Source organism: Orbicella faveolata, unplaced genomic scaffold (genome assembly GCF_042242905.1).
Source record: "Orbicella faveolata isolate gen_17 unplaced genomic scaffold, um_ofav_v1 contig_2, whole genome shotgun sequence".
Classification (NCBI taxonomy): Eukaryota; Metazoa; Cnidaria; class Anthozoa; order Scleractinia; family Merulinidae; genus Orbicella; species Orbicella faveolata.
This window is the reverse complement of record NW_028301547.1, coordinates 15,930,422-15,952,500: the sequence shown is the minus strand read 5'-3', so window position 1 is coordinate 15,952,500 and position 22,079 is coordinate 15,930,422. Positions and strand designations below refer to the sequence as shown.

The following is a 22,079-nucleotide window of genomic DNA, read 5'->3' as shown; positions in this document are numbered from 1 at the left end:
TCATATGGTGGAAATGTCCATAAGAGAACTAAGATAGGCCTGTGATGACAGTAAGGTATTACCTTGGAACACTTGAAGAGTAGAATGTCTCTGATTGTTGGTTATGTTCCAAATGTTCACTTTGCCCTTTGCCTGATGTCCCGCAGCAATATATTGACCATTTGTACCTAGTGTGTTCAGACTGAAAAGAAAGAAAACGGTAGACAATAAATTATTATACACGGTAAAATGAAACAAATAACCCAAGGAGGAACTCACGTGCCACGCCTTAACAATGATAGGGGTATGCAAAGCCATTTTTGGGTTTCAAATCTGATTTGAGGTATATTTTAGTGCCTTGCCTGAAGCTTACCTTATCTTTTCTGTCCTAACTTTTTCAAGACCCTCACATGTCTCCTTACTACTGCTTACTATTGCTTACAATTCAAGTTCCTTTACTTAATTAACAGCGTATTTAAGGTATTTACAGAACTAACAGATATAAATCTGAAAGAGTAAGTCCTGCAGACTGCTTCACTCTCCTTTTGTTTGAAAGATTGTGCTACCAAGCTTACTTCTTGATTATCTAAGCAGCTCTAACGTAGCACAGTCTTTTTAGGATCTTTGCCCAAATATTTTTCTCATCAACATGGCAAAAAATTTATCTGAGTATTTCCTTGTGTTTCCTTTGCATGTTGACTTTCACTTGATAATGTATTGCCATTGTGGGCGTGATTTGAAAACAATAGAAGACTCGCAATTAAATATTAAGAGTTTTTGTTTTGTTTCATTTGTTTTATTTTTTTGGGTGGTGGGAGGGGGCGGGGGGGGGGGGGGGGGGGTAAAATATGTCAAAACTTTCCTTCCAAAACTAAACTCCTCTTGTGCCCCACATAACTGGAATACCTGACGGATTACCATAAATAAAAAAATCCTCCAGAATTCTCACCAAGTCTGGGTATGGGAAATATCTAATTGTACATGTATCTTTCTCGCATGCTTAAGCGACTTATTTGTGCTCATTGGGTCTTGCCATGGGTATTTTGCCTCTACTACATCTTGCCAAAATATGAACTACATCTTAACCAAACTCACCTAATATGTCACTGAAGCATATGAAAAAGGTATGATTAGGTATAAATATATCACCAGACTATGCATAGGATGACACAACCCATAATAAAAATTAAAACAAAGACTATTTCTAAATAAATACAGTTTTCTTAATTATCTTTAAATTAATATTACCTTTGTTCTAGGTTAAAGTATTCCAAACATATCATTTTTGAGGTTTTGGGATTCAAGGCAAATAACAAACAAGCACCAGTATTTGTGTCTCCTCCAGAAACAATTTCCTGAAAAGGACATGCATACAACAGTTCAGTACTAAACAATCTACATTGTGGAAACAAAGTTAAGTCTTTATATGGTACATTAAATAGATATGCAAAGTTAAAAGATGTTCCAAGTGTGAGTAGGGGTTCTCCAGGATTGTATTTGAAAAATTTTAAAATATTCTTTTTAACTCTCACAAGCCTGTCTATCACCAGCTTTATGGCCAAACTCTCTACATATATGTTTCTCTACAACAAAAGTGCATGGGACTTTCTGGCCACACAACTGCTCTCAGCAATTACTATCTGTGTGGATCATGTGTACTAAAGGCATCCATGATAGAGTGTCAATCAATATTCTTGACTGACACTTGATCAACATCTTGAATGACATCTTGATCGATACTTGGTCAACACTAGACGAACACTTGATTGACATCTTGACTGACACTCAATTGACACTTGATCAATGTTTGATAGTTGGCCGAGTGTCGACTGACTCGTATGAATCAATCAACACTTGGTGGCATGTCTGCGAAAGTTAGTCGACTCTTGACTGACTGTCGACCAAGATGTCGATCTAGTGTTGACCAAGCTGTTAATAGAGTGTCAATCGAGATGTTGATTGAGTGTCTATCGAGGGTCAATCAACCACAGATTCCTTTAGGACACATGGTCCATCTGTGTTTATCCAGGGGTTTATTAAATGATGCACTGTCTTGATTATGTCATGATTATTGCCCCCACAGGGCTTTGGCCCACAGGGCTTTGGCCCAGAGGCCAAAACCCGAGGAGGCACCCTAGAAGTCCCTGCGTGTAAACATACAAGGAATTTCAAAATGTAAGAAATGTGTTGGTAGTATGGGAAGTTTTCTCGATTTTACTAAACTAGGCACACACGGTGGTCTTGGGTCGCCATCTTCTAGTAGCATTTCAAGGTTCTTGTAACCACGAGTTCACGTTTCACCATCTTTGAGCAGTATTTCAAGGTCTCCCAACCACAAGTTTGCATTTCGCCATCTTTGAGCAGCATTTCAAGGTCAAAAATACACTCCAATTACAATATGGCCTGCATGACGATTTTAGCGCAATCAAATAAATTTGCTTCGAAATGGCCGAGATTCTCATCTAGGACAAATTGAAAACAATTTCAAAGATCCTGAAGATGGATTTTGGGAGAAAAACAACTCGGAAGGTATTGTAAGAAATTCTGAAGTATACAAGAAATTCGATGTCAGTGTGGTTCAATTGCCACTAAATAGCTAAAGACCCTTCCGATTGCCAGTTTTACCTTTGGCATCTCGTTTATTCGGATAGCGTATTTACATTGAGTACTCCTATGTGGCGTAGAGCTCTTCTGTGGGCTGGGTGACTCTGCAGGGATCCAAATGTGAATGTAAATGTTTTGCAGCGTTTTCGTTGAGGTCAAAAAGCTTGACTCTAATTTGCATATATGGTGACTGTAACGCTATACTTCTGTTTATGTCTCGGAAAAAACTCGACTTCCATTCTGCTTTCGAGATATGTTTGCTTGTATATCAAGACAAAAGGTTTGTTTCAGCATCAAATTGGAACAGCAGAGTAGTTTGACTTAATTTTTTGTTTCGCTATAATTTTTTTAACCTTTTTTTCCCTATAAAGTTCCACTGAGTGAAATATTTGTAAAAGAAATATTAGTTTCCATGAAGGCAACCTAATTTTTTTTTTCCAGAGAGTACTTTTTGTGTCCTTTCTAATGAGATGTGGTAAACTGCTCCGCTGTAAATACTTTGTGAGAGTATTATGTAAAGAATATCATGTGATAGAATGAGTTAAACAGAATGTGCCAGTTTAGTTAACTTAGTTGATTGTTTGGATCATATTCATGGTAAGATGCCTAAGTTACTGGAACAGTATGAGTGATATAGTTTACAAAAAAAAAAAAATTTTTTTAGTCCATACAAAAATGCTCAAAATTATTGTTTTCAATCAGCAAAAATAAAAGAAAGCGGGGGTAGTGATAGTGATAACTATTACTAGTATAGACATAATTTCCAGTACAGTGTATCCTAGAATATCTGAGTAGCCAGAGATGCACGGTTAGTATCAGAAATTTAAGATATACCGCCTTAAGGCATGTAACTCTGATCACTGATAATATTAATCAAAAAATCCACCCACTTATTCAACCTTGTGGGAATAGTTGTACTTGAATGTAATTTGTAGATCAGTTTAATTTATGTCATATACCTTTCCTGATTTACTAGCCATCATTAGGAACAGGAATCCCTGAAAAATAAAACAGCCAATGAAGTATCTTGGAGTGAATCTGTGTTACGTTAACCCTTTACAAGGCAAACTTCAAAGTCAACTAGTCTTACCCTTTCAGTGAATGCTTTAAGACAAGATAAATGGCCAAAATCCATTGCATGAAGACTAATGGACTGTAAAAGCTGGCATGTTCTGTGATTCCTAAAAGAAATTACAGAGAATTTTACCGTACTATTATGGACAGCATCACAGTGATTTAACATCAACTCATTCTTTACTTAAGTGCATCTGGCTAACTATTGCTTGGTTGATGTCATTTAAGGTCATTCCTCACATTTGTATTGCGCATCCTTACTGCGCATAATTTATGGCGTCATTAGCGCGCACTCGTGCACGCGCACATTGAAAACATGACAGATTTGCCTTGATATTGAGCTCTGTCAGTTGAAAAATGGCTCTAGCTCACCAACGAGCATGGGCACCCCAATTTTTTTTCCACTCATTGTAATCAACTTATCATAAGCTTTGCGCGAGAAGACTGATCTAATTTCTATTGCTGAAAATTGAATAAGAAAAATAGCAGATACACGGTGGTCTTTTCTATTTGGCAGTCGGTAACCACGTCTAGAAATTTGGTTCAAATTTTTAACCAAGGATTTAGCTTTCTGTCTGAATCAAACTTAAAACACTTATTTGCGTCCGACACAATGTATTGACTGTTGTTTAATGCATGTTCTTATGATTGCGGACTCACAAAGATGTTACAATTACTGGGAATGCGTTCTTATAATAAGCATTAAATAATGCCAAAATGGGGCATCTTCAATGCCTCACTGCTCCTTAATGGGCATGGGCACCCCCCTTTTTTATTTCAAAATTGAAGTTATCATATGATAAATATTCAGTGGACAAAGTTTGAACAAAAATCTATTGTCACTTTTATTTCAGAGGAATTACCTTAATAAGTGATTTGGTGACACCTGGCTAAATGATTTAGTGGTATCATGCCAAGCTGACAGTGGAATTTGTGAGGAAGAGGATGTCAATCAAGTTGTTAGGCAAAGTCTATTTTGAGTAATTAGGAAGCCAGACATGAGACATACAGAAATTTCATTAACATAAACATACATACATCTTTATTTAATAGATATGTAGATTACATAGTAATGGCAGCTAGAAGTCAAAGTGGACCTGTAGTTGTAAAGCTATGAAAAGTTCAAAATATTCAGGGTATTTAGGACAGCACTTAATAATAACGCATAAAATCCAGTGTTGTTTAAAACTTTGTTTACACAAATGCTTCTGAGATCCCTTTCAAGTCTGACATGAAAGTGAACTGTTAACTTTGTGAAACAAAGTATTGATCTGGAATGTCAATTAATATTTTGAATGTGAATGACTTAACACCCTCATATTTTGCATCATGTAAACTGTCAACTGTAGTTTGGCTGCAAATGTTATAAATATGAGTTAATATTGAGAGAGTTACTGGGATTAACTTCCCTATGTATGACTCTGAGCTTCTTCTGTCTTTTAAGGAATGCAATGTAATCTCTTAATTTAGAATAATTTACAACTTTTCTGTTGCTCAGAAGTTACCCAGATGGAATAAAAGTTACCGGCAGGATGGCCTGAATATGGACCAGGACATGGCTGACAATGGCTCTAGGAAGATGCATATGATGTAATACCTTGCTTATGTGTGCTATCAAAAACGCGTAAAATGGGACAAAAAACATGAAATAGGACAAAGAATGAAAAATAGGACAGAAAATGAAAAACAGGACAAAAAACGCAAAAAGGACGAAAACATAAAACATGTCCAAAAAACGTAAAATAGGACATAAAACGTAAAACATGGCAAAAAACGTGAAACAAAACATAAAATAGGACAGTCGAACAGACGTAAAATAGGTCAGAAACGTAAAACATGACAAAAAACGTTAAGACAAAAACGTAAAACATGGCAAAAACGTAAAATAGGACAAGAAAAGTAAAGTAGGACAGAAAAGGTAAAATAGGACAAAAAAGTAAAATAAGAAAAACAGATGTTGTTTCACTTTGGGTAAGATAACATTAATATAAGTTAACTGGAAAAGTTCCGGAAAATTAAAGGCACCACCAAACCTTTAATTCCATAAAATTTCGATAAGGTTGTGCGTCAATTTTCATTCCCTTTTGTCAGAAAAAAGTACAATACAAGCTTACACTCAGAACCGGTGGATTCGCAAAAATGCCATTTTGTAAACCAGCAAAGTAATTTTCTGAGTAATTTATCCAAGTCACCATTTCACTTATCAAAATGATTTTTAAAAGCTTTTTAAGAGTTTGTATCGTACGGAAATTTCGAGGGAAAATTAGTTTTTCGTTCCCTTTTATGAAACTGCATCAAATATTGAGAACCTCACGGGTCTTACACCTTCTATTGCTTCTGTCAACGTACTGGGAGGAAGAAAAGAATCCACTAAAAACCCACGCCTCCTCTCTATTATCTCGCCACAATTCAAGGGAGATAAATACTCCTCTTTCTGTGTAGTTGACTTGTGAATAGGTTCAATCTTTGAGGCCCAATCGGCCATCAACGTTCGGATTCTCGGCATGCGACCGTCAATCTCATTCCCAGTGTCCGCGCGACTGAAACGAGACTTCCAAACAGTTCTGTCAGTGGTCGAGCTCTGCCCCACCGGAGAATACGAAGGAAAGCAGCGGAACGGTTGAGTACTTCAAGACCGGTGAAAGACGACAACCAAATTTAGTCAATGTGAGTTATTTTTCTAACACAACTTACATTGCTTTAAAACAAACAAGCCAGTCCGCAGGAGAGGTACACATGAAAAGAGTCTGGACGAACTCATTGAGTTATTTTTTTGTAAAAAAAATACCTCTTAGTCGGCGCGTCGGGTATGTTATGGACGGGTCAATGGGTGAGTGAGTGAGTGAGAGATGTATGTATGTCACACCAATCAGATTGGATCTACTATGAACAGCCAATCAAATTTCTTGTTGTAAAGGTAAATGGTACGTGAGAAACACAAGGTAAGTATAAACACAAGGACTTTGGTAATTGAAAAATAAAGAGTGACGTGTATGTTGTCGGTTTGTGATTTTTAGTCCGGTTTGGAGGAGAGTGTGACGGTTACATACGTACATTGGGCTGTTTTAGAGTGCATAATTTTCAGTGAAATGGTGGCTAGTTATGAACGAGATGAGTCTTGAGTTTTGAAGCAGTTCATGAGTAGTAGGCAAATGGCACGAGATATTTTTATTTTTAATTACAAAGGGTAACTTGATACTTTTGTTTTTCACAAGGAGTTAATTCAATTAGAGGTCACGAATCGTCGCTTTTAGTTCTTAGGACATGTTTTAGAGGAGACGAGACTATTTAGATTTGAAGCAGCTCTAACGTTTACAATAGTAAGTGCAGGTAACGATTGTTTTGTTCTTATTGTATGCAAATATGACGAGATATTTTTATTTTTTAGTTACAATGGGTAATTTGACACTCTTGTTTTTCACAAGGTAGTAAATTCAATTAGAGCTGACGAATCGTCGCCACTTGTTCCCACGAGATGTTTGCTATTTTTAGTTACAAATGGTAACTCGACACTTTTGTTTTTCATATGGGAGTAAATTCAATTAGAGCTTACAAGTTATCGGCTATTGTTCCCAGGATATTAAATAAAAAAGAAGCTTTCCTTTCTAGAGTGTTTGTACGTCTCTGCAGTAGCAGTTTAATATTTTTATTTGATGAGCATTTTATGACATTCTTTTCAGTCCGATATTTTTAAAGGTAAAAAGTATGAAAACTGTTCAAATGTTCTTTGAAGACTGTGTGGCACCAAGTTAAAGTGCAATTTAATTAAATCAGACTTTCAACGTGCCAGAGAGGTCTTTTTCTCTTTCTTTAAATTTTCGGTGAAGTAGTGTTGTTGCGTTGTGTTGTGTAAAAAGAGTAAACTTACTACTCGTATAAAATGCGAAAAGTTCTCTTAACTTGAGTATTTTTGAGCAAAAATTCCTCTTGGGGGCTGGAAGGGCTCCCGAGGGGGTACTCCCAGAAAAATTGGTCGGGGGTGTGCGGCCCGCTTCCCAAAACCCTTACCCTATTTATGACCAAAATCTGCGATATTCCTTACCCTATTTATGACCTGACCAAAAATTCGAAACCCTATTTACGACCTGACCCTCAAATCAAAACCCTGTTTCAGAACTGCGTTATAATTAGCTCCCTAGTTCAAACCAATGTTAAATTACCGTAGACGTATAAATTTGTGAAGGGCTTTTGTTGATTTTCTTTTCGATAATGATGAAAAAGTGGCTTCTTCTTAAAGCATACCCATATCAAGGCTAGAGTGCAAAAACCGTACCCTATTTATGACCAAAATGGCCAAAATCAGCTAAAATCGATACCCTATTTATGACCAAAACGGCTGAAAAACCATACCCTTCGGGGCCGCACAGACCTATATAGCCCATATAAGGGAGTTCCCCCCCCCGGGGGGGAAGGGCTACGTGATCGGTGAGTGAGGGAGTTATGCATGTGCGCGTGTCAGACCAATCACAGTGTGGGTTGTATCAAAGAACGAATAAAATTGCCTGTTAGAAAATAAGATGGTCTCCACATTAATCTGGAGACGTGTCAGATTACTGTAGTTTGTTCAGTCAAACATTTTATGGCTTACTATTTAGTTATCTTACCATTACCGATGTAACATCTTATGTACATCATAAACTCCCAGTTTCTCTCTTGCTGTACATCGCAACCAAAAAAACTTGTCAAATCAACCAAATCATTACTGTAAACAGTTCCATGAATGTGCCTATCTCCGAGACTTATAGTTCACAAAAAAAAATAACTCTTGCACGCCTTGCGTGCCTATGTTTTTTAAAAAGTTACCAGCAGGATGGCCTGAATATGGACCAGGACATGGCCGACAATGACTCTAGGAAGATGCATATGATGTAATACCTTGCTTATGTGTGCTATCAAAACCATCCAGTTCGTCTGGACCACACGTGGAACAGAAAAACCTTGCAGGGGCTTATTCAACTTCCTAAAATTCAAGTCCGTGAAGAAGACACAAGAATAACTGGGTTCGAACAGTAAGAACGAATAATGAGAGTTTGTGAAGATTATCAGAGAAAGGGTACACTTCAAAGATGGTTACTTCGTCTCCTCCATGTCTTCCTCCCCTTTATTGTAGATTTGGGATTATCTTCAAACCTAAAAGCAATGCTCTTGGAAAGACGAGTGAGGAGGGGTGAATCTTTTAAGGCTTCTGAAGTCTTTTTAAGAAAAATGCTAGGTTTGGGAGAATGTCTCAAAAATTTAGAAACAACAAGTGGTCGTACAACTGGTCCTATATAAATCAAAAAATACTCTAAACATTATACCTTATATCTTTCATTGCTTTTGAATTTTGCGGCGGAGACATTTATTTTAAGAATAATATTACAAGGCTAGATTAAGAGGCTACAGCAACCAGCTATCAAAGATAAATATTTCGCGGCTTAAAATAGCCCAATGAGTAGATGATATTATATACATCAAGAAAATCTGGTTTTTCACCATCTACCCAAAAATTCCAGAAATTTCGGTCAGAATGTAAATGGTAAGGCAATTTTGGCTCGACCGACCCGAAAATTTTTGAAATAAACGAAACGTCTTGAAAGGTAGTCCAAAATTTCCAACCGAAATATCGGAATGGAAAATGTGCTTACCATTTGCAATTTCGCCGCCATCTTGAAATTATGATCAGGTCGAACTCGTCTTAGTCTCTTTCGGTGTATCGTTTTTTTTCAGTAAATGGTACATGACCAGCCTAAAAGGAACTTACCATCAGGCATTTTTGCTTACCATTTGCGCAAAACGTCGACGCGCCGGTTTCTCCGTGTAAGTGGTAAACAACCACTCTCTATGAGTTACACCTTTAACTTCTGATATGTATTTTTACAATGAAAGTTGGCATTAAATATGATTGAACTTTTTTGTGATCTATATTTTGGTCTATTTTTGGAGGGGACTTCCATTAGATTAGATATGGTGTGTTTATCACAAATACCTATTTTAAGGTAGTTTATCAGATAAGGGCATTTCTCACAAAATAAGTTCACGGAACGGCATTAAATATGATTGAACTGTTTTGTCATCTATATTTGGGTCTATTTTTGGAGGGGACTTCCATTAGATTAGATATGGTGTGTTTATCACAAATAACTATTTTGGGGTAGTTTATCAGATAAGGGCATTTCTCACAAAATAAGTTCACGGAATGGTTTGTCTATATTCGTTGATGAGCAGCGCGAAACCATCCTCAAGGTCGTAATTTCGCGTCTTCTAGTGAACGTTTTTCTACTTTATCCTTGCAAAAGTTATAACTGTTTGAAACGGTATAGTGTCGGCCTGATCCAAATAAACAGATCTGTCCCCACAATAAAGTGTATGCGTTTCCATATTCATTTTGCATATCAAGGGTGCAGAAAACGTGGCAAAAAAGAAAGGAAAAGGTTGGGGTCAATATGTGTGACAAAGAGGAAAGGGCGCCTAATCACAGAATGACATGCACTCATATTCGTTTCAGCGCAACAAGCCATTATCTGTAAGATAACTATTTCCATAAATATCAAGTATATAACCAGTTATAGCAGCAATATAACAACTCCGATATCATAAAGAACGATAAATATTACCACGATAACCTTTAACAATACTGGTTTAAGAGGAACTATCACAAAGCGTATATAAAGAAACAGATACTCGTCATTTCTCCAGTGAGTTTCCACTACCTGGTACAGAGAGCTAGTGTCAGAATGGCGTCAAAGATATCGTTGGCATCTTTGCTTCTAGTGATGCTTCTTGCTTCGTGGGGAAGCAAGCTAAGTTCTTCAGAAGAAGGTATTGAAATTTACAACCTCTAGGTAACAAAACACAAGCAACGAAAGATAGGAAAGTAACCTTTACTTTCTTTAGTAAGATAATGGTTTTTAATGATTTTTTTTTTTCATCTGATTAAGTCGTAAGGAAAACAATTTACAACACCACAGAAAGTTGCTGAAAAACTGTACAAGAAAACAGAACAGTATCTCAAAAAATTGCTGAATTATTCAACGTTCGGAAAATGTTCCTAATTCTATATCTATGTTTTTTTGCGTTTACATTGAATATTTTTATGCGAGATTGGACTTGCCCAGTGCTTGGAAAAGACAAAGTAATACGAAACAGAGTGTGAATTTCTGCCTCTACTCAAGAAGTTAAATTAAACTGTCAATATGGAGTTTATCAGATTGAAAAGGTAAATTGGGTCAGCTTTAAGTCTCCTTTGCAGCCCTCGGGTCGTCATGGTTGGTTCACACCCACCAAGAGAGGATGAAAGTTAACTCAGTTAATCCCCCATATTAAGCCTTATTCCATGGGCAATCTCTCTCAATGTTTTTCTTGGACGAATTCCGATTTCAGAAAACCCAGGAGGGTCTACAAATGGGCAATAGAGTGACTCGAATGAAGACACGATTGATCATCGCAGTTGTATAATTAAAGCCTGACAAAAATTCACGTTACTCACGTGGACAGCCCAAGAGGCTTTACACGCATTTTCATTCTCATCGAAAACATCTACCCAAAAATAACTCGACGGGTAAACCTTTGAGAATAAGGCCAATATGTGTGATTAACTTTCTGACCCTTTATTCGCTCGTGCTCCTACTTAGTTATTCTCCAACCCCATGTTCTACATCTAACTGCCGAATCCCTCCCATCTGGCAAGGAGCCCGTCTTGAACTGTTTAATTCCACGTGTGGCTTTTTAGGCGTTCAGGAGCTCAACACATTTCGGCTGGAAGATCCAAACAAGGACCAGGATATGGCCGATGGGCAAGATGGGGATACCGACGTAGAAGTAGGAAACTACAGGCAACAACAGAGAGTCAGTGGAAGAGCACGAGGGAGCCGATCGTCCAAGAGGTAACGTCGAAAACTCCATCACTAATCATGTCATAAAATAGTGGCATGCTGGAAAACCCCTCATGTTGGACCACACAAGTGTTTTTTAAGGTTATAAATAGATCTTTGAAAACTTTTTTTTTATCATCGATGTCAGTTTTCATCTTTGTTCAAAACCGGAGCGTATATACCACATTTGGACCTTAACAAACTACTGTTGACCACAGTAATCATGGCTAGGTAACAAACATGTTCATTAAGCAAGGCCTTGGAGTAGGATATTGCGGTGTAGCACCTTTTTATTGCCTACGCTTGTAATTGAGACATTCTTGGAAGAGTTTAAGAATCTTTGGTAAACCTTGGAAATATCTCCGCAATTTCTATGAATGCCTTTGAGATCTTTAAGACTGTCAAAGTAAAGAATTGGTAGAAGGGACCATGACATATGCAACAGTTTTCCAGTCTGACCTGTTAATTTTTGGGCATGAATGACTAGGTAGACACGGACACAGATGGAGACATCCTCACATATACCCACCCACCCAATATACATCCATACGTCCGTCCATCCATGCACCTATCCATCCACAAACACTTACATTTGAACACAGTACTAGAAAACTAACCCGTAAATGCAAAAGAATCACTCTTCCATGCCAGGTGTGGACCAGACGTCACTCACTGGCTTGTTCACCAGATGAACCATAACAAGGACCATCATGTAATCAAACGTTGTGGCAGCTGGGCCGGGAGTTGGATATGGCCTTGGTGTCTTCGGGAATTTGCAAAACTTGTTGGTGACGGAAGACCATGGGATTTCAAAAACACTCAGACATTCCATCGAGGATCGTGCCCACATCGATGCCCGAAAACAGTGACCCTCTGCAACCAATGCGTATTCCATGACGTACCAGGAAACATCCATTACGGCTACGTTGGTCGTGCTGCTGCCTTTCAACGCCTGCTTCTGCAGTTTGCTGCCCACCGGGTTCAGAAAGGTGGGATTGACGACCCGAAGGATCAGAATGCCATCAGAATTGGAATGGATCTGTGGGATCACCCTAATAGGAGAGACCACTTTTGCCATGAAGTTCATAAGCACTCGTTGAGCAAGCATCACACTTCAGGCTGCCACATATGTAGCACGAGATATTAAGCAGACGAAAAAGAGACCTGTAACGAAACGTGCAAGCATCACACTTCAGGTTGCCACTCATGTAGCACGATATATTATTTACCTTTTTTTACATAACCGTGACAAAATATTGTAAGCTTGATCCTTTCTCGCTTCAGTCTTGTTTACTTTCTTCCAATGTAAGGCCGATAGTTTTGCTGCTCGATAAATGCAGCCATGTTCAAAGAATTAATAGAATTGAATAGCTACCTCGATGTAACATAGACTAAGTAAAATAAAGATACGATCTCCTGGCATTTATTCAGTGTTGTGGTTGATCCTCTCTCTGCCGAGTTTCTTCCTTCACATCTGTTCTTAACCCTTCACCAAATGAACTCTTTTTAAAAACAAGATGAGTGGTGGGTTACCCTGCCCGCGGTGGATAAACTGGTCTCCCTGCACGTAATCTTCAATGCCAGTCATACAAACTAGCTCACAATAACTATTGTTATGGAGAAACATATTATAGCTGTCATTTTGTCATAAAAGATCCGAGAGAATCCGGCCTTCAGAAACAAATCTCACGCCAGATTTAAAGACTTGAAAATAATTTAAAGAATACATTGAACAGCGTTCCCCTTTTCCAGGTTTGTAAAAGAGCTTTTGAATGGGCAGCAACAGTTAAAGTACGAGCAACCCACACTAATTTGATCGCTGTGGGCCTCACTGTTAGAGAGAGTCTCGTCTACAAAGCCCTATTTTCTTTCCAGTGGTCGTTACGGTCAAGATGGCACCACAGCCAGATGTTCGAGTATCTACTGGTGCTCAGTCTCGTTACCTATTTAGAAGACCTAACAATGCCCTGAACCACCTTACATCGACCACCAGTTGCAGTGGCTAGCCAAGTTTCTTAGTCTGGCCATGCTACATGGGCTCAAAACCCTTGTTTTGAGGTTTGCATCTTATTTCTTTACGTGAACAACGGCAATTCGTTCTCAGGGTCTTGTTCTGACGAATGGCTAACGCTCGAAACGTCAGCTTCACTAACTCTTTACGGCGGTTAATTAACTTTTATCACTACCAGCTAATAAATAGCTACGTGTTCCAGGGGTGTAGCCAGAAAAAATGATGACTGAGGCAGTGTCCATGGTTAAATTCTCTTCCTAGGTATTTAACAGTATTTTACTTTACCCCTTCAAAAAGAAAAACAAAAACGAGACAAATGACTGAGGCAAGTGCCTCGGTTTGCCTCATACTGGCTACGGCCCTGTGTCCTTTTAAACTTTGTTCGACCTATGACAAGCTCGACCTATGAGGGAGTATATTACTCAAGACAGAGTGTAGCACAAGGATCTGTTTTAGGAAACAGTTTCTATTACATCGTATGGTGCGTTTATTTATAGAGGGTGTAATATTTATCACGAAATACTGACATTTCTGAGATAGTAAGTAAATTAGCGATGATTCATGAAATTGCATAACAACCTATACTAGCTTGCAGCCAACTGAAAATGAGTAACTATGGGATATTTTTGGAGATGTTTGTTGAACAGAACGAGAGTGTTTACTAGGGCGATATGAAGTTCATCTTATCTCAAGAACTTTACACTTATTAAAATATCTGAGATTCACGCAACACCAGGAGTAAACACGTTTGATGAAGACCGTGATGCTTCAAAACCCGCACAAAATGACAACTTTGTCAATCCAACAATAAATAGATTACCGCATAATTGTGAATATATTGATTTCTTTCTCAAGAAAAGGAATGAAAGGGGTAGATAAAAGGAAATACCCATGTTGTTGTGCAGCACAAGATATTGGCCTTCCAAAAAGAAAGCGACAGTCTGATTCAAATAAGGGGTTCCTTCAATCATAGTTAGTACTAACTATGCTTCAATGTGCATTTTGGTTAATGCGCGTTAAGGCTTTCATTCCTTGATCTAGGAGAGAAACACCAGGAGAAGAAAAGGGAAGGGAAAAGTGAAGAAAGGGAAGTCAACAAGCCACAAAGGCGAAGGGAGGGCCTGATCACTGGTTACGTTTTGGTTCAGCTGTGGCCATACCCTCCAATATGCACAAATATTCGTTCAAAGATGAAGAGCTGAATATCTGTCAGATAACTAGGCCGATAAATATTGAGGTTAAATACAGATACAGGGTCAACTTTGTGCTATATACTTCTCGGTGAATAAAAAAATAGCACCGGACAAAGATAGCACCTGCTGTATTGTCCATTTCAGATAATTTCAGCAAGAGGAAAAAAATTAGAAGATAAGAATCCTGATAAATATTATCAAGACCAGTTGTAGTAATACTGATTTGCTATTAACTATTACAAAGTACATGTATAAAGAAGTAAATGATTGCTAGCTGTCAGTGTGTTTCAGCTACTTCGGAGAAACAGCTTGCCCGAGTGGTTAGGGCGCCGGACTTGCAATCCGGAGGTCGCGGGTTCAAGACCCGCTCTGACTACTTAGCTGGAGTTGTTTCTCGGTAGACCCTAGTTCAACTCTTCGGTCATGCTTGTAAATAGTCAACTGGTCTGCCTCCTGCCAGTTGGGATTTTTAAGCCTAGATCATATGTTTAGTTGATATATTAGTTTCTTTCAGTATACGTGGTATGCCTGTGAACTATCTAGCTGTAGCAAAGCGTATTGACCACTATCAAACTAGAACATTTTAACATTTTTCCAGGATAGCGTCAAAGCCCCCCCCCCCCCCCACCCCCAAACGATGTCTCATGACCGTTGATAGAATAGTGCAGAACCCTAAGACATCTAGAGTTGATAGACTAGTTACCAAAAAAGAGATCAACAAGTTAGTAGTGAGTTTTGTTTGACAGTAGACTTTCAGAAAAGTCGTCGAGCGCTCGGCCGCTTCGCTGCCTTCACACCGCAGCTTCGCGTTCTAAAAAAACTATTCTACCCTGAAACTCATGAGGTGGACTTGTGGCAAGTCTAGTTTAACAGATTCCGTAGCTTTTCTAAAAGGATCAATTCGGGTAGAATGGTTCACTTTATCTGTCAAGGATGGAGTAAAGTAAAAACACGATCCCCTAACATTTATGCTGTTGCTGCTGCTGCTGCTGCTGTGGTTGTTATTGTTTATCTCTCTTGATTTTCAACATGCACTTGTGATTTCACAAGCACAGTGTTCACAGAGTAAAGATTTGAAAAAAGCTCAAGTCAGTGTGTTATGTTTTTAACTGATTGAAACACCACGCGATACTCACACTGAAAATGAGGCTCTCTGATCCTGCAGAGTTTACACGAATTCAGTAATCCAACTAAAAACGCCCCTTAATGTAGAAGACGTGTTATGGACTTGTTGATATTGATGTAAATAGTTATTCATGTCCTGATAGTTGTAGTGGAGCTGTTGCCCATTCAAGTCATAATTTCAAATTCCAACACGAGGCTACCAAACATGTTTAGTTTTATTCTTTTTTTTCCTAGAACTATTAGATCTTGGAATAGCCTCCGTAAAGACATAGTCGAAAATAGTTCTTTGGAGTCGTTTAAGACTAAGGCCTCTGTGCATTTAATGATTAATTTATCCTAATGATTGTTCATATAGATTTTGAGGATTATTATTATTATTATTACTATTATTATTATTTTATTATTATTTTTTTTCCTTTATTGAAACAAATTGATATTAATACAGCAAATTAGTTACTTACCTACATAATTATAATAACAACTAATATTACTAATACTAATAATATAATACAACTAATTAGTACTAATAATACTACTACAATTAATGTTATTACAACACTAAAAACACCAATATCACTAACAAGAGACGGTAACCAAAAAAAAAAAAATTCCAACAAACTATAACTAAATATTTACAAAATATAATGTAAATAACATATTAATTAGTGTTACATAGGTCAACATACAGAAAGTGAATGCCTATTAACGCCTTTCAATAATTAAGCTTTTACAAGAGGCGACACTATCCATTTAGCTTCAAAGAAATTCTGTGTTTTTTTACTATGCAGACTTATATATTTTTCCGTTTCATATTTTACAGCAATTTTCTTGTTAAATCCATATATATTTGGAAGAATTTGACTTCTTCTACAATCCCATAAGTACAATTTCCCAATTATAATTAGATAGTTTAGCAGCTTAGCAGAAGGGGAGTTTTGTGGTATCATTCCAACTAAAACATCTTGCAACGAAAGTCGAATGTTTTCCTTTAAAAGTTGGTGCCAGAATACTTCGAAGTCACGCCAGAAATCTATCGAGTAAGGACAGAGATACAGGAAGTGATATAGCGTTTCTGGTTCAGATGAACAAAATGAGCAAGAGTCGTTCATTTTAAAGCCAATTTTGTAAAGTTTAGCATTAGTGTAAAGAATGGAGTTAAGAATTTTGTATTGAAATGCCTTAACATATGCTTCAAGAGCAACACTATGCGGGATCGTAAAACTTTGTTTAACTTCCTCGAGTGTAAAATGAAATTCATTTTGCAGCTTGTTTACAATAGTTGGAAAAAGAGCCTTTCTGCTTACAAGTAAAGTATAATAGTCTTTAGATTTCTTCTTTGTCACATCAAATATACTTTCGTCAATTTTTAGAGAAAGTTCACCTGTTGTTGATTTGTGAGTACTATTTTTTAAAATGGAAGGAATGGAGTGTCAAAGACCAGCCCAAACTAAAAAATTAGTTTTCGAAATCCTGTTAGAAACTAGGGAAAAGGAATTTTTGTTATTTAAATCAAAGGATAGATCGCTGATATGAACTACACCAGCCTCGAAATAGCTTTTATAATAAACTGTTTTATTATTAATGAGTATTTGTTTGTTATTCCAAAGAATATAACGCCAGTTTTTTTCTGCACAGAACATATCTCTAAATTCTGACCACCACTGCAGTAATTCTAGATAGAATAGAGAAATATTCAGTGGAAGGATGCTAACATCATAGTTGCAATGAAAAAAGAAAAGGCCGCCAAAGCGTTCTAGGTGATATGTCAGATACCTTTTCCAGGTGCCATCATTTGAGCTAACTATTCGTTTTAGCCATGCCAATCGAAGCGATATTATCATGCTATCAAAATCAATCATCTTTAATCCTCCGTTGGAGTGTTCATTTATCGCCGATCTACGTGTGACTTTATCAGGACCATTCCATAAGAATTGAAATAATAACTGGTTTAACTGACTTACAAATTCTTGTGGGGTAGGTATTAAAGATGACACATAAACAAATTTCGGGATTAATAGAGATTTGATAAGTGTAATTTTGCCATAAATAGAAAGACCTCTTGAGGACCAAATTCTAGTCAGGTTTTTAATACTGTCTAATCTTTCTATGAAATTCTTTTCAATAAGCAATTTTTGATCATACGTGTAATAAATTCCTAGAGCCTTTATCGGTTCGTTAGGCCATTTAATCCCAAAAGGCTGTGCTTTGCAGTTCCTTGAAGAACCTATCCACATAGCTTCCGTTTTGAAACAATTAATCTGTAAGCCAGAGACAATCTTGAAATCATCTAATAGCCTAAAAAGAGCAGTAGCAGAGCTTGTGTCGGCAAGTATTGCTGTCGTATCATCTGCGTATTGAAGAATTTTTGTCTCCTCACTCCCAATAGAGATACCTTTTATATCTTTATTTTGTCGAATCGCAATTGCTAATGTTTCTATAGTAACTACAAAGAGGTAAGGAGAGAGCAGGTCCCCCTGTCGTACCCCACGTTCAAGCTTAAAGTATTCAGATGAAAGTCCGTTGTTTATCACACAGCTTTGTATGTTTCTGTAGAACGTTTTAACCCAATGGATGAAATTAGGGCCAAAATTGAAGGATTTCAAACAATAGAGAAGAAAATCCCATTCTACGCTATCAAATGCCTTTTCAAAATCAATAAATATCATTAGTCCCGGAATACTTTCTTTTGCAGTGAAATCCATAATATCAAAAACTGATCTAATTGTTTCGCCGATATATCGGTCTTTCACGTATCCAGTCTGGTTATGGTGTATAATGTTTGGAAGAACATTTTAAATTCTTGTGGCGATCACCTTAGACATAACTTTTGTGTCAACGTTTACGAGAGAGATTGGACGCCAGTTCTCAATATAACAACGATGTTTTCCTTTTTTTTCTATTAGAGTAATTACCGCTTGTTTTTGAGAACAAGACATTTCACCTTTTTCAAAGCTTTCGTTCACGCATTTAAGAAAAGGATCGCTTATTAAAGGCCAGAACAATTTGTAGAATTCTATAGGAATTCCGTCATTCCCGGGAGTTTTGTTGGTTTGAAAACTTTCGAGGATATTGTAACATTCCCCAGCTGAAATTTTGCCTTCGCAGGTTAACATTTGTTCTTCGGTTAATTGAGGTATATTCAAATTCTCTAGAAACTTTACAATGTTCTGACGGTTTTCCGCATCACTATTTGAACTTTTGTATAGCTCTCGATAAAATCGTTTTTGTTCTTGAAGAATGCCAAAAGGATCTCTCTTTACGACGCCGCTGATGACTAGTTTCCTTATATGCTTTTTTACATGATTTCTTTTTTCTAAGTTTAGGAAATATTTGGTACTTTTCTCGCCGTGTTCATGCCAACGTGCTCGGGCACGGATTATTATTCCGTTGACTTTTTCATCATAAAATGATTCGAGCTTATCCTTAGCCGCATTTAAATTGTTACCATTCGAATCATTGGGGTCCGTTTCGAAAACCTGTTTCGCTTCAGTATATTCTTTTTCAAGTTTTGATCCTCTTTCGTTTCTCTCCTTTGCCTTCTTTTTGGAGTATGTTATAGCATGAGCTCTTATGTTATATTTTATCCAGTCCCAAATATTACGGTGGTCGGAAAGTTCTTTTCGGCCTTCCGCGATCCAAATTGGTACCATTTTTGTAAGGTCATCAATGTACTCATCATCCTCCAATATGGAGGTGTTCATCTTCCAGAACCCAGGACCTTTAGCCTCTTTGTCCACGTTCCCAAATTCTAAATAGATAGCAGAATGGTCAGTTCTGATGGCGGGGATTATATTTGTGGCTTTGACCCAGTCATGTAAATTGTTAGAAATCAACCAATAATCAAGGCGACAGAATATCGGCGGAGATCGTTGACTCCAGGTAAAACTTTTAGTTTGCGGATTTTTAACTCTCCATATATCTACAAGATCTAGTTGACTTTGGACATCGTTGATGCAATTTATCACAGATTTCCTAGGCGTCATTATGCCACCTTTTTTGTCCAGTGTAGGATTCAGAGGACAATTAAAATCACCTCCAATCACAATATTTTCTTCTGAATCTAAATTTTCGGTTTGCAGCTTAGTTAACACATTTTTGAGGAATTTAATGATGTCTTCGTCTTTGTTTGGTGCATAAATGTTTACAAGAACATACATTTTATCTTTGATAGCGGCTTTAACAACGATGTACCTCCCCGATGTATCTACAATTTGAGAGTGAATAACGCAATCAAGACCTTTTTTGATTAAGATTGCAACACCTCGAGAGTTTGAGCTCCCATGGGAGCAAATAAGTTCTGCACCCCATTCGTTTTTCCATTTTAACTGTGTTGACAATGTCGAATGAGTTTCTTGGAGGAATATTATATCAGAGTTTCGTTTTCGACAGAACGTGAAAATTGTTCGCCTTTTTCTGAAATTGCTTAGCCCCTTCGCATTGAGAGAAAGTAGATTAAGAGAGTGATCGGTCATTAGAGCTGAATTGGGGAGGTGGTATTATAGAAGAAGTCATAATACGAAATTGATATCGATGGTATAGCAGAGTGCAAGAAAATATAGTGCACATAAACCGATAATATCGCCCTAAAACAAATTATTAATCTACAGAAAAACATACAGTAACATATAAAGTAAGAAGTTTCCGGAGCAATCACATTTTCAGTTAAACAAGGAGGGTTAAATAATTTAGCACTTATTACACACATAAACCTTAAACTAAACTTAACTATTGATGTGCTGTTGCGCTGCGACCGCTTTGGCTTTGGTTTCCGCTGTTTCCTGTATCCATAATGAGACCGTAGTATGGGAGATTGGTTGTTTCTTCACCTCTGTAGATTTGCCCGTTTATAATTAGCTTATCAACTTTGAAATAAGCTGTTTGCTTTCTCTGTTTGGCCTTTTTCAAGATGGGATATAACGTTCTCTGTATTTCATCAATTTCCCGGGGGAAATCATTCGCGATTGAAATGTTGGTGTTTTTCAAGTTTTTAACAAAAGACCAAACATACTCCTTGTCTTGAAAGAAGCTAAATTTAGCTATAATAGGCCTTGGTTTAGAGTTCTGTCCGTGATTGGTATTCTTCTTAGTAGGGATGCGGTGAACGCGTTCGAAACGAATCTGTTCGATATCTTCCTCTGGGATCTTAAGTTTATCGCGCATCACTATTTTCAATTGATCTTCAGCAGAAGTGACTCACCTCTTCCTTCTGGAACATTAAACACTTTTAGATTTTCACGCCTTGTGTATGCTTCTAACGTGATGTTGCGGCACTCAAGATGTTTTATTTTAGCACTGAGGTCTTCCAGATTCTTTGCGTGGGTTTCCAGTGTTGCACACGTGGCGGTTGAAGATGAATTTAGGTCGACGATGTCGGCTTGAGCGGTGTTCAGGCTTTCTTGTAAACTTTTATTTTCTTTTTCCAATTCTGCCACTCTACCTTGCATAGCCTCTAACTCGCCGAGTCTTGTTAGCACTTTGTCGAGCTTTCCACTGACTTCATCTAGTTTGGCAAAAGCCCCACAACAATGGCCGTCGGCTTCGTCGAACGCATCTTCCCCGTCAGTCTGTGAGCCGCTCTCCCTTAACCGTTTACGACTGTCGGCTCGGGCGTCTTCTTTTCCCATGCTATTTAAGCGAATTAAAGCCAAGCAGCCTTCGTTGATTACATTATTTTACAAGTTTTGAATTTCTTCTAAAGGAGCTAGCAAGAACACGTCCGCCTTCGGCGAAGGCCAGGTTACCAGATTATTATTTTATTATTGGCTTGATGAACCACATGATGTTTTTGGAGTTCATTATTTAATTATTATTATTATCATTATTATTATCGTCCTCACGTAATGTTTGCTTAGAGTCCTTAGGGACGAGACCAAACCATGGTCCTGGGGCACTAGGGGATAGCCAGTTTTTAGCTTGATAGCACCCTCCTCAAAATGTGTGCTGTACCTAGCAAGGTTATCTTTTGTAGTTCACTGATGCTTAATTGGCCGGGAATTCTTCCAAGATAAGTTTCTAGTCCCTTTTTGATAGCTCCAAGTGCTCCAATGATAACTGGTATCATTTCCGTTCTCATGTCCCACATTCGGCTTGTTTCGATTTCCAAGTCCTTATATTTGGATAGTTTTTCAGTGACTTTCACGGATGTGTTTCTGTCTGATGGTACTGCCATGTCAATAAATTTACAGGTTTTCGTTTTGTGGTCTTAAATCACTATATCGGGTCTGTTGGCTGTTATTTTCC

The 22,079-nt window shown here is 37.7% G+C and overlaps 2 protein-coding genes across 2 annotated transcripts in view; one reads left to right on the top strand and one right to left on the bottom strand.

Annotated features, from left to right (window-relative positions):
• LOC110044127 (uncharacterized) overlaps positions 1-22,079 on the bottom strand; it is a 41,487-nt gene that overhangs the window by 1,321 nt on the left and 18,087 nt on the right. Inside the window, exons 9-12 of the mRNA XM_089289878.1 lie at positions 3,674-3,764; positions 3,543-3,581; positions 1,228-1,334; positions 63-181 (exon numbers count right to left, since the gene is read on the bottom strand). Of these exons, the coding sequence (XP_089146004.1) occupies positions 63-181; positions 1,228-1,334; positions 3,543-3,581; positions 3,674-3,764 (356 nt within the window). The remainder of the gene's footprint in view (positions 1-62; positions 182-1,227; positions 1,335-3,542; positions 3,582-3,673; positions 3,765-22,079) is intronic.
• On the top strand, positions 10,310-12,932 carry LOC110059684 (uncharacterized). Its single transcript, XM_020766410.2, has 3 exons — positions 10,310-10,458; positions 11,369-11,522; positions 12,162-12,932. Exons 1-3 carry the CDS (start codon positions 10,374-10,376, stop codon positions 12,655-12,657), a joined length of 735 nt encoding a protein of 244 aa, XP_020622069.1. The 5' UTR covers positions 10,310-10,373; the 3' UTR covers positions 12,658-12,932.